At 43.7% G+C, this 18,422-nt stretch overlaps 1 protein-coding gene across 2 annotated transcripts in view; it reads right to left on the bottom strand.

Moving 5' to 3' along the window:
- The window catches only part of FGF10 (fibroblast growth factor 10), a 135,173-nt gene extending 118,401 nt beyond the window's left edge, over positions 1 to 16,772 (bottom strand). The window contains exon 1 of one of the 2 annotated variants that reach the window (XR_013221320.1): positions 15,802 to 16,239. Coding sequence is in view for 1 of the 2 variants with exons in the window: in XM_077285390.1 (XP_077141505.1) it covers positions 15,802 to 16,105 (304 nt within the window). In the remaining variant the exon portion in view is untranslated. Of the gene's footprint in view, positions 1 to 15,801 lie in introns of both variants that reach the window. The other variant, XM_077285390.1, reaches the window with a different exon arrangement.
- Positions 16,773 to 18,422: the final 1,650 nt, after the last annotated feature.

Here is an 18,422-nt window from a genome sequence, read left to right as displayed (position 1 = left end):
AAGACAGACAAATAGGAGAACAAAGGCAACAACCATTTGTAGGACATGCAAGTTTTGCTTGATTTTTAAAGACACAGTACACTGTAATGCTTTTGAACTGCTGCCCTCTGTGAGTCCCACTCTCTGTCAGGGGGAATGCACACAGCAGCTGCAGGCAGCCGTCTCTCTAACAAAGATTTAGGAGAAAGCTCTAAATGTGAGCAACAATAAAACCTGCCCTCGACTACCTAACACACATCATCAACTTCTAAGGCGGGCGCACATAATCCTTCAGCCGGAGTGGATCACATCTAGCAGGTATGTGTTTATTTTTCAAAACAGCGAGCTGCAAGAAGATAACCACTAATCTAAACATTTATTTAGAACTGGCAAAAGGGCACGCCATTAAAATACTGCGGCTATTTATATTATGGACAGCTTGTATGTTTCACCCCTTCGAATATTTATAGAGTGACCATGTGATCAGGTGCCGGAGATGCCGGTGGCACGTCGCCATCTGTGGGCTACCCTGAAGTTATTCAGCAGATTATGTTCTTTATTACTAAATATCTTATGGCTTCTACGGGAACCGGACAGATGTTCTTTTCGGCTTCCAGCATGTAATTTTTCTTTTTTTTTTTTTCTTTTAGGGATAAAAGGAACATATCAGGTGTGGGTTTAGGATCAAAACTATCTAGCATTTACTATAGTTTAAACATCCTAATTGGCTACAATTTACCATTTGGTGGGTTGACTAACTTGCCTGTAGGCATAAGTCAGATCCCGTTCCCATGTAATTAGGCAACTTTTAGACAATATCTTAATGACACCATGAACTTGTGCTGAGGGACTCCAGCTGCAAACCGCGGCAGATTTTCTGATTGCACAACCAAATGTGGAATTAAGACTTACAAAACCTATACTTTTACCTCCAAAGATTTTGTCGCAGATGTTCATTAACGACAAATTAGAGCACAGGGCCGTACTGGAACATATATACATGTAGCATTAGGGCCGGGCCTACACAACGCCGTCTGCTGACATTTTTAAGATCTGTAAGCTCTTTGATCTTCTCAACATCACTAAAGCTGAATCACTAATTACTTGTATACAGACAATTACTGCAGTGACTATCACTCACGTCTTAAAGTGTCATCCATACAACATATAATGTATTACTATTCTTTCAGAATGTGTGTCACAGAAAAGACACAAAATATGCAGGTGGCCCATTTTTTGAGGGCTCTTGCCTACGCCATTTTTAGTTTGACAAGCATATTTACAAAGATGAAGACTGGACCCATCAAGCCAAGCGAGCCTTGACTGTAGCCAGGCTTAACAGCAACCCTGGAAAAGTGGTATCCACTACCTATGCCGATGAGACTGGTGGAAGAACGCCTGTTTGAGTGACAGCTATCTCGCCCCTGCACAAATTAAAGGGGGTTGTCCCGCGAACAAAAGTTCATTTTATTCACTAGATCTTGGAATGAAAATAAGGTCCATAATAGTAAGCGATTAAATAGAATGTTCCTGTGCTGAGATAATCTTATAAATGTGCCCCTGCTGTGTGCTGTGTAATGGCTGTGTCTGTCCGTACAGGAACATGGTCTGATAATACCACATCTCCTGGACAAGGGAGGAAAAAAATAATATACAGATTTTCCAGCAGGGGATCACAGGTGATTGTTATTGTGAGGTAAAACATTTCACTGCCTGTTTTTAAACAATGTTTTACCTCACAGAAAGAATAAGCTGCGATCCCCTGCTGTCCTGTCTGTATACACTGTTTTGCTTCCTCCTCTGCCCAGGAGCTGTGGTATGATAAGACCATGTTCCTGTACAGTCAGACACGGCCATTACACAGTACACAGCACAGGAACATTATTTTTTAACACATCCAATTGTGGAAATTATTATTATTCCAAGATCTGTTGAATAAAGTTATCTTTTGTTCATGGGGAAACCTCTAAAGGTACCGTCACATTAAGCGACGCTGCAGCGATATCGACAACGATGCCAATCGCTGCAGCGTCGCTGTGTGGTCGCTGGAGAGCTGTCACACAGACAGCTCTCCAGCGACCAACGATGCCGAAGTCCCCGGGTAACCAGGGTAAACATCGGGTTACTAAGCGCAGGGCCGCGCTTAGTAACCCGATGTTTACCCTGGTTACCAGTGTAAATGTAAAAAAACCCAAACACTACATACTTAGATTGCCGTGTCTGTCGCGTCCCCTGCCTTCAGCTTCCCTGCACTGTGTAAGCGCCGGCCCTAAAGCACAGCGGTGACGTCACCGCTGTGCTTTGCTTTACGGCCAGCACTGACACATTCATTGCAGGAAGCTCTGAGCAGCAGCGCGGACGCCGGGGGACGTGACAGACATCAGAGGGTGAGTATGTAGTGTTTTTTTTTTACTTTTACAATGGTAACCAGGGTAAATATCGGGTTACTAAGTGCGGCCCTGCGCTTAGTAACCCGATATTTACCCTGGTTACCATTGTAAAACATTGCTGGCATCGTTGCTTTTGCTGTCAAACACGACGATACACGCCGATCTGACGACCAAATAAAGTTCTGGACTTTCAGCAACGACCAGCGATATCACAGCAGGATCCTGATCGCTGCTGCGTGTCAAACACAACGATATCGCTAGCCAGGACGCTGCAACGTCGCGGATCGCTGTCGTTCTCGTTGCAAAGTCGTTTAGTGTGAAGGTACCTTAACTTTCTGTTTGTTCATGTGTTCTCAGCAGGAAGAGGGGAATAAGACACTACTAGACACCTCCTGTGGTGATTTATCCCCTGGGATGAACTGCCCAATCCTACTCTTCCCCCACATAATTTCTTGGCGTAGACTTACAGTAGTAGACACACAAAAATATCATGAGTAGTGTTGAGCATTCCGATACCGCAAGTATCGGGTATCGGCCGATACTTGCGGGTATCGGAATTCCGATACCGAGATCCGATACTTTTGTGGTATCGGGTATCGGTATCGAAACAACATTAATGTGTAAAATAAAGAATTAAAATAAAAAATATTGCTATACTCACCTCTCCGACGCAGCCTGGACCTCACCGAGGGAACCGGCAGCGTTCTGTGCTTAAAATGCGTGCGTTTCCTTCCTTCCGTGACATCACGGCTTGTGATTGGTCGCGTGCCGCCCATGTGGCCGCGACGCGACCAATCACAGCAAGCCGTGACGTAATTTTCAGGTCCTGGATGCCTAATTCTAGGCATTCAGGATTTTAAAATTACGTTCCGGCTTGTGATTGGTCGCGTCGCGGTCACATGGGCGACGCGACCAATCACAAGCCGTGACGTCACGGGAGGCAGGAAACGCGCGCATTTTAAAATTACGTCACGGCTTGTGATTGGTTGCGTGCCGCCCATGTGACCGCGACGCGACCAATCACAGCAAGCCGTGACGTAATTTTAAAATGCGCGCGTTTCCTGCCTCCCGTGACGTCACGGCTTGTGATTGGTCGCGTCGCCCATGTGACCGCGACGCGACCAATCACAAGCCGGAACGTAATTTTAAAATCCTGAATGCCTAGAATTAGGCATCCAGGACCTGAAAATTACGTCACGGCTTGCTGTGATTGGTCGCGTCGCGGCCACATGGGCGGCACGCGACCAATCACAAGCCGTGACGTCACGGAAGGAAGGAAACACACGCATTTTAAGCACAGAACGCTGCCGGTTCCCTCGGTGAGGTCCAGGCTGCGTCGGAGAGGTGAGTATAGCAATATTTTTTATTTTAATTCTTTATTTTACACATTAATATGGATCCCAGGGCCTGAAGGAGAGTTTCCTCTCCTTCAGACCCTGGGAACCATCAGGAATACCGTCCGATACTTGAGTCCCATTGACTTGTATTGGTATCGGGTATCGGTATCGGATTAGATCCGATACTTTGCCGGTATCGGCCGATACTTTCCGATACCGATACTTTCAAGTATCGGACGGTATCGCTCAACACTAATCATGAGAGAAGATCTCCAGAATTGGAGGTTCTCCATGATTAACGCGGTAACCAAAGACTCCAAACCGGATTCTGGGTGATAAGAAGCGTTGAAAAGCAAATAAGAGGATTCAGCAACCATAAATAGGAGGTAACTTAAAACAAAACTTTTATTAGGGATTTAAAATCAAGGGGAGTAATAAAAATATGGTGACCAAAAATCAAAGAAAAACACCTTAGGAGCTTGTCTCTCAAAACGTATATGAGCATTGGTCACCGCCTACAGCCAAAATCACTGGATATGGCCAATTTATACAATATACAATAATGGGTATGGAGGCCAAAATACTGTGACATATTACAGAATTCTGTGACCACTTACCCTTCAAAGTATCATTTCCAACATGCCCCATGTAGTAAGTTAGTCAGTTCCCCTAGGCTCCCATTCTCTATCTATAGAGGATAATTAAGGAGTGATGTATTAGGAAGGTCATAAATATAATATTTATTCTGTGATACGTGTGGACCTGAGTGGGTGGAACGGGAGAGCGAATAATGTAACGTTTATGCATAACTCATTTCAGACCCAATCCAAATATCTTATGGGAAGGGGCGAAAGGCTAATTAGGGCCTGTTATTACATAGTATGTCTCTACAGATATAGCAGAGAAGCTGTCTTTCAATTTGGGGGCAATGAACTCTTGGAAAATAGTAGATGAAATGCATGCTGCAAAGTGATGGAAAGATAGTACCAGTGCTTATAGTGCTGGCAGATTCCAAATAAAGAGGAACCACCCACTAAAATCGAGTGGGTAGAAAATTACAGAGAACGAGAATTAGGAGACTTCCTGGACATATTAGGCTGGTTTGTTCATCGTAAGAAGTTTTACCTTGTTCTGGATGAGGGCAGCAGGACATGCTTTTCTATAGGTTTTTGGACAAGTACTATTAAAGTAATCACTGGAGAAGGACATCATGGTTGAAATAATAGGAGGAACCAGGTGAAGAGGAAGGTCAGGAACCCAATGGCTTGATACTATCAAGAAGACCCTGGCGGACCTATCGAGGCTTGCACGAGATCGATCTTCCTTCCGATCGTTCATCCATGAAGTCGTCATGGCTCAAGATTGAGTTGAAGGCCATCAAAAGAAAAAGCTATTAAAGTATCCGACCACTGACAGGTGACCGTGGCCATTTTTTTAACTCAGTAAACTTGACCCCTAACTACAGTGCCAGCCGTAAGGCTCCGACGGAGGTCTTGTTCCCCATCCAAAAAATACACACATTTTTTAAAACACAGCACAGACAATGTATATAATGTGCCAGAGATAGGAAAACGTTAGTAGTACACAAAACCTATGGACAGGTATAGTGCTGTGTTAGTAAGAGGTCGCCTCTTAATACACAAAAATATTTAGCAACGTCCACAAAACTTTTTGTTCTGCGTTCTTCATTGTGGGAGATTTCCAGAAAGATATTTAATTTTAGGACATTTTTCACATAGCCGAGACATTTCCGATACGCTACCCCCTGCGTGTTCTGCGATATGTTTGTTCGGTCCATGACATACAAACATTGCTACTATTTCTACCAACTTTGTAAAGTGCTTTGCTCGGCACTACTTACATTTAACTATTATTTTCAGGCATGGATGAAAACAGATACCTATGCAAATAAAACATGTTTGTTTTGGCAGCGTAAAAATACAACAAGACGTTAAGGATTAAAGTCAGGATGATCCCGGGAGATGGGATACACCCATTGACTCCACAAGACATAAAAGTTAGAAACTTGCAGTGAGCTGTTAACCTATCAAAGGGCAATCCTGTGATGCTGAGACTCCGCAAACAAGAGGTGTAATAGCTACACTGGATGTCTGGCTGCATAACAATCTGCCTGGATTAACAAATGGGAACGGTAGCACGACAGTGACAACATCAAAGCGACCCGGCTTTATTGACTTGATTAAAAAGCAAGGAAACACTGCATGTGTAGCACCACAGCACAATTACTAAAATGATGGATCATAATAACTCGCTGTCAGGTTGAAACAGCAACAGCCAAACAAATAGAAAGCGGCAAGCACGCCACATCGAGACTAGAGCAACCGCGTACCGCCAAGGAGTAAATGACACAAAAGATATAATAACAATAATAATAACTGAAACCTGGGATCTGGACACTAGAAAAGGAGAAAAAGGAGCATATAGACAAGTAGCAGCTGCAGCGAGACGTCTCCTGATGTATGTCACACACGGGACTACTTACACTTGCTATTTGCTGGATTACATTTACAGCACTTTTGCGAATTTGAGAATGTTGCAAGATGTTTTATGCACATGTCACAAAATCATCAACATGTCTAAAAAAAAAAAATGGTTGCCTTCCCTGGATCAGAATAGTATAAAAAATATCTCACACGACTATTCTATTAATGGAGAAAGTATAAGCAGCCCTGAAAGAGACCGAATTAGTTACTACTACACTATTACAACTGCTGTTTCTGTGGTCCGATAAACGGTATACACAGTACTGTGTAAATGATTTCAGCCGGTGAGGAAAAAATGCTGCAAAGTAAGAATGTTTTCAAAAATAGAAGAGTTAAATAGTTTATTTTTATCAATAAACGAAATGCAAAGTGAATGAACAAAAGAGAAATGTAAATCAAATCAATTTATGGTGTGATCGCCCTTTGCCTTCAAAACAGCATCAGTTCTTTTAGGTACACTGGCACAAAGTCAGAGATTGTGTAAGGTTATACTCAGAGGCATGATTAAGCAATTCTACCAAACAGGTGATAGTGATCCTCATTTTCATATGTGGGTTTTAAAACTGGGTGAGGAACAGCCAAACTCTGCTGTAATGGATCATGTCACAGATCATACACCATGAAAAGACTGAGCGCAGCAACAAGACACAAGGTAGTTACACTGCATCAGCAAGGTCTCTCCCAAGCAAATATTTCAAAGCCGACTGGGGTTTCATGAAGTGCTGTTCAAACTCTTTTGAAGAGGAAACAATAAATGGATGACACTGAGAACCATAGATGCAGTGGTCAGCCAAGGAAACTTAGTGCAGCAGGACACATCAGGCTTACTTCCCTTCAAAATCGGAATATGTTCACCAGTGCCAAAAGCACAGAACTGTTAGCAACCAGTGAGACCCCACTACACCCATCTGCTGGTCAACAAAGAAGTCTGTACAGAAGTAGTCTTAAAAGCTCATAACTTCGACATACAAACAAGGCCAAGGCACTCAACTATTGACAAAAACATAGTAATGGGGGTGCAGAAAAATGGCAGCAGGTTCTCTGGATTGATGAATCAATGTAAAATATTTGGCTGTAACAGAAGGCAGTTTGTTTCCCATGGCTGGCACAAAAATGAGTGTCTGCAGGTGACAGTGAAGCATGGTGGAGGGTCCTTGACAGTTTTTGCTGCATTCAGCAAATGGAATTGTGGATTGGGTCAGGCTTAAAGGGAACCTGTCACCCCGTTTTTTGAAGATGAGCTAAAAATAGCGTTAAATAGGGGCAGAGCTGGGCGTTACATTAGTGTCTTTGTGTGCCTTTATTACCCACCTATGCTGCTGAAATACCTTTGTAAAGTCGCCGTTTTCTGCTGTCACTCACGCTGGTCTGGTCCTATGGGCGTGGTGACAGCGCTGTTTCTCCCCCTGAATCCTGCTCATCATTACGTTGGTGGCGTAGTGGTGTGCGCATGTCCAAAAGGCTAATCCACTGCCCAGGTGATGAAAAACAGCGCGGTCTTCGCTATTCAGCCGTTTACCGGTGGGCGCGGCCATCTTTCCTGTGGCCGCGCGCGCGCAGATGGAGCGCTCTGATGCCCGGGGCTTCAGGAAAATGGCCGCGGGATTCCGCGCATGCGCAGATGGAGATCGCGGCGGCCATTTTCCTGAAGCCCCGGGCATCAGAGCGCTCCATCTGCGCATGCGCGGCCACAGGAAAGATGGCCGCGCCCATAGGACCAGGCCAGCGTGAGTGACAGCAGAAAACGGCGACTTTACAAAGGTATTTCGGCAGCATAGGTGGGTAATAAAGGCACACAAAAGACACTAATGTAAAGCACAGCTCTGCCCCTATTTATCGCTATTTTTAGCTCATCTTCAAAAAACGGGGTGACAGGTTCCCTTTAATGGTGTCTTCAATAATGAGTAGTACAGGCAGGTACATATCCATCAGGTAATACCTTCAGGTAGGCATCTGATTGGCTTCAAATTTATTTTTTCATCAAGAGAAAGCAAGTCATAAAGTTAAAGAACAGCAGAAAATTATTTGCACTGGATATCATTTCATAGATAGATAATAGAAAAATAACACATTTACATAATTTTCATATACGCTTTTGACTTGTTTTTTTTACTGTTACGCATTAGATACTTGTAGATAGATAATAGATAGAGAATAGATAGATAGATAATAGATGGATAATAGATAGATAGATAATAGGTAGATAGATAGATAGATAGATAGATAGATAGATAGATAGATAGATAGATAGATAGATAGATAATAGATAGATGGATGGATAGATAATAGATAGATAATAGATACATAGATAGATAGATAGATAGATAGATGGATGGATAGATAATAGATAGATAGATAGATAATAATAATAACCTTTATTTTTATATAGCGCTATCATATTCCGCAGCGCTTTACATACACTATCATAGATAATAGATATATAATATACAGATAGATAATAGATAGATAATAGATAAATAGATAGATAGATATAGATGGATGGATAGATAGATAGATAGATAGATGATAGATAGATAGATAATAGATAGATAAATAATAGATAGATAGATAATAGATAATCTCCATCCCTTGTCGCTGCCCTTCCACAGTTTACACTCGGGCTGCTGTACTGCCCGCTGTGTCTGGTGACTCCTCTTCTTCTATGTAGGAAGGTTTCTACTTGCACAGGAAACAATGACATAGATATATCTATGACATGAGGGTTCCAGCACAGCGCTGTTTGTATATTTTGATCCCGCACTCTACCGCCAGGACCAGGACTGAGCGCTTCCACTACAGCCATTAGTTCGGCACGGGTGGCTAATTTAATCTTGTCTCAGACTTTCTTTATATATTTTTGTATCTTTTTTAGGTTGTTTTTTGCGGTGCCATTCTTTGAGATCAGACATGTCTTTATGCCTTTTACTCTAATCATATTGAGCATCCTAGAAGATCACATCTAAAAATAAAATGGCCGGCTCCAAGTATGTCTTTTAAAAACCAACGTGAACCTGAAACACAAACCAAAAACTGAAATACCTAAATAAAATACCACATACACATATCAGTTCTTATCACTTACAGCCAACATCTATCTACAAAGATTTTTGCTGCCCAAAAATGATCCAAAAATCTGTGTTTTTTACAACACTCAGTGTGTCAATCACTTGGATCTGTTATATTGAGAATAGATCGAGGATCCAATTAGACCGGTCTAGAACCAGCTGGATTTAACTAATCTGACAACAGACAAAACCAGAACCTTGGGCTTCAGCTGCAGAGAACCCGGCCCCTGACATAGATGGATATTCGTCAAGAGACAGAACGTCTTAGCCTTTACCAATAAACCATCACCGACATTTGTCACTAGCACATACTACGGTAAGTAGAAGTAGCTACAAGAATAATGATTACAGGGAAAGGCAAGAAGAAATCTCAGTAAGAAGTCTAGGGGCCAAATAAGGTCCATATTGGGCCCAATTTTTTGCATCTAAATACAATAAAAGGTCAAGTTGATTATTGATGAACCCATGGGACACCAGGGTGACTCAGTGGTTAGCACTGTTGCTTTGCAGCGCTGGGGTCCTGTGTTCAAATCCCACCAAGGACAACATCTGCAAGGAGTTATATGTTCTCCCCATGCTTGGGGAGTTTCCTCCGGATTCTCCGGTTTCCTCCCACACTCCAAAGACATACTGATAGGGAATCTACTGTAGATTGTGAGCCCCAATGGGGACAGTGATGATGATGTCTGTGGAATTAATGGCACTATATAAGTGAGTAAAGTAAATAAATGAACCCATTGCTCTTTGTATGACCTGTAGTCTGACTTTCATAGACATTAATGGGAAATAATGCCATACTATGACTTTAGTAATAAATGCAACCTGGCTCCCGGATTACACTGGCCCTGTCTTACCAGGTGCTAGACAAAAAGAAAAGATGATAAGTTCACATCTCGTCCATATACCCCATTTTCTAGCATATAATGGGATGGACATGCCATTGGTACAACCTGGGGGGCCACACAGGGGCCCAAGAGGTAGTGGGGCCAACTACTGCCTCCGAAGCAGGTGGAATTGTGCATTTTTAGACTGGAAGGGGCCCATATATTGTTCACGTACAGGTGCCCAAAAAGTATGGGGGCCACTATTCCCTCCAAAGCTGGTGGAATTGCTACTGGGCTGCATAGGGCCCATACATTGTGCATGCACAGGGGCCCCCGTCTGTCTGTGTCTGCTCCTCCTGAGTATATTGATCATTTATTAGATTATTAACTTCCAGATTGCATTTTAGAGCTCAAACCTATTGCGTCTCCTTCCATAGTGTTACGTGTGTGACTGTAAGCCCCTAATAGACAGGCAGCGCTTAGTGTGACAGATCGGAATATGTAACACACCACATGGCGATATTATCAGGATACGCAAAGAAGTCGAACAGCGACCTCGGCTCTGCTACATCCATCTAAAAAAATTTTAAAAAATAGCGACTTCTACAGAAAAAGCCTCACTAAACAGTATTTGAATTTTTTTTTGTATAAGAATGTATTTCCAAAGGTTAAAAACCCCCAAACCGGACCCCCAGACAGTATTCCTTTGCAATATATTGGACATATGCTGAGCGAAGGAGGTCAAACCCATTAGGTAACTCACACCATACCAGACAACCATAGGGGTTTTGTATGAGTCTAGATTTATGGGTCTCTTATGAATGTAGACCTGTGCTGGCAGAAAACATAGTAGTAAAAAAAAAAAAAAGAAAGAAAGAAAAAAAAAAGAAAAAGGTATTTAGACCAGAGCCTATAATGCAGATGACAGTTCCAGGTTCCGAATCTGCTGACACAAATTGTACAGGAGAAATGTATAATGATCGTTGGAGAGCGAGGCATTCCGGCAATCATCAGCCATATGTAAGCGAGTTGTGATTGCGTTTCGTCACAGAATTCAAATGTATCCAAACAAGGCAAGAAAACAGTGATGCAGTCATTATTGTTGTTGTCTACTTGTAAGAGTTGTCCATAGTACAGTATATGATCCCGAGCCCTGCACCCTAATCAAAACCAGAGCCGCGCTCTTAAGCAGAAATCAACTCTTTTTCATTTAAGATCATATACACTCCTTAAATAATAAAGGATAATTACTCTCAGACTCGGAAGATTTACTCCTTCAGATCTCTATCATCCTGGAAGGGTTTTTTTTTCCCTTCTTTTTTTTTTTCTCTCTTCTTGTTTATTTAGAAACAAATGGAACATTTACAAATAAACGTTCCACAGTGAAATGGATACATAGTTGCAAATGCATAGAGGACTGGGAAAGGGGGTAATAAGAGCCGATAGGTCTAAATGCTACAACGAAAAATATATCGGGAGAAGAGAAAATAGCAAAATATGACAAGAAAATGCATATTAGTAGGAGGTCGCCTCACTTGGATTGGAGTAATATTGCATTTATTAAATGGAGAACTGAAAGTCCCAGCATGTGAGCGCTGAGTAATGATAATACTAGGCTGTAACTATATGTAACAGTTCACTTTTAGGGAAAGAAGAGAAGTGGGATTTGTGACACGTTTGGATACTTTATCTTATCCTGCCACTTTACATGGGGGTAGACAAGGGACATATGGCCGAAAAGTGATCATTTCCTCCTGTCAGGTTGGGATAATAATAATAATAATAATAATAATAATAATAATTTTTATTTATATAGTGCCAACATATTCTGCAGCACTTTACAATTACCGTAATACAGAAGGCACCTTTCTTGGAGCTGTATTTTATCATTTCCTGCAGTCCCATGTAAAAAAAAAATCAATCATGAACTGTGCTAAGTAACTACTCAGGTCTGCTCAGCTTTGTAGGCACTGGACATTATAGAGGTAGAAGCAATAGTTTGCTACAGCTATTGAGTGAATATTACAGAAATAAGTCCTTAAATGAAATATTACTGCCAAAAGGACAATTGCTGCAACCCAGAATTACGTACTTGTCCACAGACCCAATATAGTGACAGCACAAATACCAGGTCTCTGCCTCTGCCTTACAGACAATTAGTGTAGAGCTTGGCATTCTGCAGATTTTCAGCTGTTGTGCAATACACAGCATATCCTGCTGGGACTTATAGTTCAACGACAGCTGATGAGCTGCATGATGCCCTTGCCGAAGCTAATGGCTGCAATGTCCAGTAAAGTTCACAGGTCTGCATGCCATGGTTTATGACCCTAGTGGTGCCTTTCTGTCCCAACAGCATGCAGACAGGGTGTCAGGACTACAATCACAGCTCATTAACCCCCTAGGATTAACCGGCTGTAAAATGACCATTTCCATCCCCACACTCCTAGCAGAGTCTGCACCCTCTTAGTCAGGGGCACACTCCATGCTATAGGCATCCACACTCCCTGTAATAGCCACCCACCATGCCTGAAGAAGGCATTCATGCTGGATGGACTCCATGACACTGCACTATTCATCCAGGCCATTTACTGGTTACCTGGTAGTCACCCACACTCCCTGTACTAGTCATGGCTAGTCATTATGTCTCTGTAGTAATAACCCACAGTATAAAAATGTCATCCTCTGCACTACTTAGGCTAAGTTCACATTAGCGTTGTGCGACGCAGCGTCGGGCGCCGCTGCGTCGCCGCATGCGTCATGCGCCCCTATATTTAACATGGGGGCGCATGGACATGCGTTGTGATGCGTTTTTTGACACATGCGTTTTTTGGGGCGCACGCGTCAGGGCGCACAGGACGCAGCAAGTTGCATTTTTTTTGCGTCCAACTTTCGGCAAAAAAGGACGCATGCGTCGCAAAACGCAGCGTTTTAGCGTGCGTTTTGTTGCGTTTTTGTTTGCGTTGTGCGTTGCGTCGCCCAACGCAAATGTGAACGTAGCCTTAGCCATGTTCTTATCCATCTATAGCCCCAATACTAGGTACTGGGAGTGTATGCATTAGTTTCCCATACTTAATGAACTATTAGTTACCTATACTCTCTGCACCTGGTAAACACACTCCCTGCTGCTCTGTGCTCTGTGTGCATTATAGTCCCTGCTCTGTGTGCAGAAGGCATCACACTCCCTGCTCTGTGTACAGAAGGCACCACACTCCCTGCTCTGTGTGCAGAAGGCACCACACTCCCTGCAGCTCTGTGTGCAGAAGGCACCACACTCCCTGCTCTGTGTGCAGGAGGCATCACACTCCCTGCTCTGTGTGCAGAAGGCACCACACTCCCTGCTGCTCTGTGTGCAGAAGGCACCACACTCCCTGCTCTGTGTGCAGAAGGTACCACACTCCCTGCTGCTGTGTGCAGAAGGCACCACACTCCCTGCTCTGTGTGCAGAAGGCACCACACTCCCTGCTCTGTGTGCAGAAGGCATCACACTCCCTGCTCTGTGTGCAGAAGGCACCACACTCCCTGCTGCTCTGTGTGCAGAAGGCACCACACTCCCTGCTCTGTGTACAGAAGGCACCACACTCCCTGCTCTGTGTGCAGAAGGCACCACACTCCCTGCTCTGTGTGCAGAAGGCATCACACTCCCTGCTCTGTGTGCAGAAGGCACCACACTCCCTGCTGCTCTGTGTGCAGAAGGCACCACACTCCCTGCTCTGTGTACAGAAGGCACCACACTCCCTGCTCTGTGTGGAGAAGGCATCACATTCCCTGCTCTGTGTGCAGAAGGCATCACACTCCCTGCTCTGTGTACAGAAGGCACCACACTCCCTGCTCTGTGTGCAGAAGGCACCACACTCCCTGCTCTGTGTGCAGAAGGCACCACACTCCCTGCTCTGTGTGCAGAAGGTACCACACTCCCTGCTGCTCTGTGTGCAGAAGGCACCACACTCCCTGCTCTGTGTGCAGAAGGTACCACACTCCCTGCTGCTCTGTGTGCAGAAGGCATCACACTCCCTGCTCTGTGTGCAGAAGGCACCACACTCCCTGCTCTGTGTGCAGAAGGCACCACACTCCCTGCTCTGTGTGCAGAAGGCACCACACTCCCTGCTCTGTGTGCAGAAGGTACCACACTCCCTGCTGCTCTGTGTGCAGAAGGCACCACACTCCCTGCTCTGTGTGCAGAAGGCACCACACTCCCTGCTCTGTGTGCAGAAGGCATCACACTCCCTGCTCTGTGTGCAGAAGGCACCACACTCCCTGCTCTGTGTGCGGAAGGCACCTCACTGGCTGAACTAGCCAACCACCATTCCTGTACTTGTTACCCACCATTTCTGGAATAGTTATTTTTCATCTATGTATTTGTTAGTAGCTACGCTCTGTACTTGTCATCCACAATCTATGTACTTGTTAGTTCCCCACATAGTCTGCATTAGTTAGTTGTCCACCCCATCCTATATTTCACGTAGTTAATTCCCTACACAATCTATAGTAATTATCCAAAACCTATATACTAGATTGTTGCCCACATAATCTGCACTAATCATCCACAAGCCATGCATGTGCTAGTTAATCACACTCTCTGTCCTAATTATCCACATTTTATGTACTAGTTAGTTGCCTTCACAATCTGTAATAGTCATCCACAATCCATGTACTGGTTAACCAAACTCTCTGTACTAGACATCCACATTTTACTTACTAGTTAGGTGTTCCACCACATTCTCTGTACTTGTCATTCACAATTCATATACTAGTTATATTCCCACTAAATCTGTACTAGTCATCCATAATCCATGTACTGGTTAACCAAACTCTGTACTAGTTATCCGCATTTCATGCCCTAGTTGTCCCACTTCATTCTCTGTACTAGTCATCCACATTTCATGCACTAGTTAGCTGCCCCATAGCATTCTCTATACTAGTCATCCACATGTCATGTAATAGTTGTCTCACTGTATTCTTTGTACTAGACATCCACATTTCATGTACTAGCTGTCCCACTTCATTCTCTGTACTAGTTATCCACATGTCATGTACTAGTTAGTCGTCCCATAGCATTCTCTACATTCTCTATACCTGTCTTCCACGTGTCATGTACTAGTTGTCCCACTGCATTCTCTGTACTAGTCATCCATATTTCATGTACTAGTTAGTTGTCCCACTGCATTCTCTGTACTAGTCATCCATATTTTGTGTACTACTTGGTTGTCCCACTGCATTCTCTGTACTAGGCATCCACATTTCATGTACTAGTTAGTTGTCCCATAGCATTCTCTATACTAGTCATCCACATGTCATGTACTAGTTAGTTGTCCCACTGTATTCCTTGTACTAGACATCCACATTTCATGTACTAGTTAGTTGTCCCATAGCATTCTCTATACTAGTCATCCACATGTCATGTACTAGTTAGTTGTCCCACTGTATTCCTTGTACTAGACATCCACATTTCATGTACTAGTTAGTTGTCCTATAGCACTTTATACTAGACATCCACATTTCATATACTACTTAGTTGTCCCATAGCATTCTCTATACTAGTCATCTACCTTTCCTTCACTAGTTAGTTGTCCCACCACATTTCATGTACTGGTTGGTTGTCCCACTGCATTCTCTGTACTAGTCATCCACAATCCACGTACTAGTTACCCAGGCACCTTGCACTAGTGATTGGCCCCTCTTGCCAGGGCAGGCAGGTTACTCACTGTAGGGGCAGTCATTCTTCTTGGTCCCGCTGACCCTGCCGGTGTCATCGATCTTGAGGAAATACTTGTGGAAGGAGAAGAGCTTCCTGAAGCGAATATCTCCTTGAAGGTAGTTGTAACTTCGCACGTGCCTCCCAGAGGAATAGTTGGAATAGTTAGAGGAGGTCTCCGGGGGGCGCACAGACCCTCTACCCCAGACCCCATTACAGGTGACAGACAAGGAGTAAACCAAGAAAAAGAGGAGCAAAGAGTGGGGCAGGTGACATAAGCCTGGGGCACCATGTGTCAGTATCCATTTCCACATTGTACTGAGGCTGAGGGCTTCAGAAGATGCCTCATGGAAAGACACATAATGAAAAGATAAAATCCAATGTGGGGTGATCTGGGATCTGATGGCCACTGACTCCCAGGACTCTGCTCTGTGCTGGAGACTTTAGTGCATCACCATCCATAACTCCTTAGGAGGCCATCCCCAGCTGAGGAGCTCTCATGCCTCCGCTCCCTTGTAGATCCTCATCCAGAAGATGCTGCTGTTGGCTTGCACTGCCCTGTCTGCCTCTACTTCATACACCCACTTTCCCGGCAGTCTCCCAGCATGTAAAAGTCTGCAGTGCCTGGAAAAAAAGAGATGACATGTTCACTTCTCCCCCCCAAAAAAAGTCTTAATCCATGTACAATCCCACTCCTCCTCCTCCTTCTTCTTCTGGAGATGAGCAGTCAGCTCTGCTGTAGACAGGTTGGAAGCTGAAGTGTAAATGACAGTGATTACAATGCAGAGGTGGGATGTCTCTTGGTGGGGTCAGGCAGAGGTGGTCATCTGAAACCCAGGAGTTAGGGGGGAGTCCCAGAGGAGGGGAGGGGGATGCTCTTGAAGGCTGGATAGAGACAGAGATCACTGATCCCTTGCACTGATCTGGATGCTGCTAATTGCTGCTAAACTCCCAGGCTCTCTGAGCTGCTGCCCACCAGCAATGCACAGCCCTGCTCTGCTCACACTGAGGTCCTGCTCCAGAGCCAATCCCCACCAGGGAGCCCCTGCCTGTGTTTCTGGCAGTGAAGTGCTCCACCTGGAGATTGTTTTACTCCCCTCTACTAGAGAAATGGTGCAGACAAGCACAGGACAGGGTGGATGGGAAAAGAAAAAAAAGGGCTTCCTATTGTTAACCCTTAAGTGCCCCCAGACTGCAAGCATTAGTGTTACAACATCCTTCAGTGCTGGAGTCAGGAAATAATCAAGCTGCAAAACAATCAAGATTAAAAGCCGGGAGACCGAGACCACCAAGAGCTGTAGAGGGGCACACACAGAAGCCAAAAGGGAGCAGGCGAAACACAGCTAGTGAGAATTACTCATTACTAGTAACATTGTATATGCAAACCATGAGTATTATCTATCTGTTACCTATTATCTATCTATTATCTTTCTATCTATTATCTATCTATCTATCTATCTATCTATTATCTATCTGTTACCTATCTGTTATCTATCTGTTATCTATCTATCTATCTATCTATCTATTATCTATCTGTTACCTATCTGTTATCTATCTATCATCTATTATCTATCTATCATCTATCTACCTATTATCTATATATCTATCATTTATCCATATATGTGTCTATCTATTATCTATCTATCTATCTATCTATCTATCTATCTATCTATCTATCTATCTGTCTGTCTATCTATTATCTAGCTATTATCTATCTATCTGCAGTTGTGCTCAAAAGTTTACATACCCCAGCAGAATTTTTGCTTGTCTCAGCCTTTTTTGAGAGAATATGAATGCTAATACCAAAACTTTTTCTCCACTCATGGTTAGTGTGTTTTCTCTTTTTAAATCATAATCACAACCCAAAACATCCAAATGACCTTGATCAAAAGTTCACATACCCCATTTCTTAATACCGTGTATTGCCCCCTCTAATATCAATGACAGCTTGAAGTCTTTTGTGGTAGTTGTGGATAAGGTTCTTTATTTTCTCAGATGGTAAAGCTGCCCACTCTTCTTGGTAAAAAGCCTCCAGTTCCTGTAAATTCCGGGGCTGTCTAACATGTACTGGGTGCTTGAGATCTCCCCAGAGTGGCTCAATGATATTGGGGTGAGGAAACTGAGATGGCTACTCCAAAACCTTTCTTTATCTTTCTTTATTTTCTTTATTTTTTTATATAACGCTAACATATTCCGCAGCTTTACACACATTATCATCGCTGTCCCCAAAGGGGCTCACAATCTAAATTCCCTATCAGTATGTCTTTGGAATGTGGGAGGAAACCAGAGTACCCGGAGGAAACCCACACAAACATGGGGAGAACATACAAACTTCTTGCAGATGTTGTCCTTGGTGGGATTTGAAACCAGGACACCAGCGCTGCAAGGCTGCAGTGCTAACCACTGAGCCACCGTGCTGCCCACTTCACGTTGTTTTGCTGCAGCAAATGACAGGTCGGCTTGGCCTTGTGTTTTGGATTGTTGTCCTGTTGGACCATCCAAGTACGTCCCATGAGCAGCTTCTGGGCTGATGAGTGCAAATTGCCCTCCAGTATTTGCTGATAACGTGCTGCATTCATCTTTCCTTCAACTTTGACCAAGTTTCCTGTGCCTTTAGCTCACACACACATC

This window comes from Ranitomeya variabilis, chromosome 1, assembly GCF_051348905.1.
Source record: "Ranitomeya variabilis isolate aRanVar5 chromosome 1, aRanVar5.hap1, whole genome shotgun sequence".
Taxonomy (NCBI): domain Eukaryota; kingdom Metazoa; phylum Chordata; class Amphibia; order Anura; family Dendrobatidae; genus Ranitomeya; species Ranitomeya variabilis.
The sequence above is the reverse complement of the archived record's forward strand: the minus strand, read 5'-3'. Positions and strand labels throughout refer to the sequence as shown.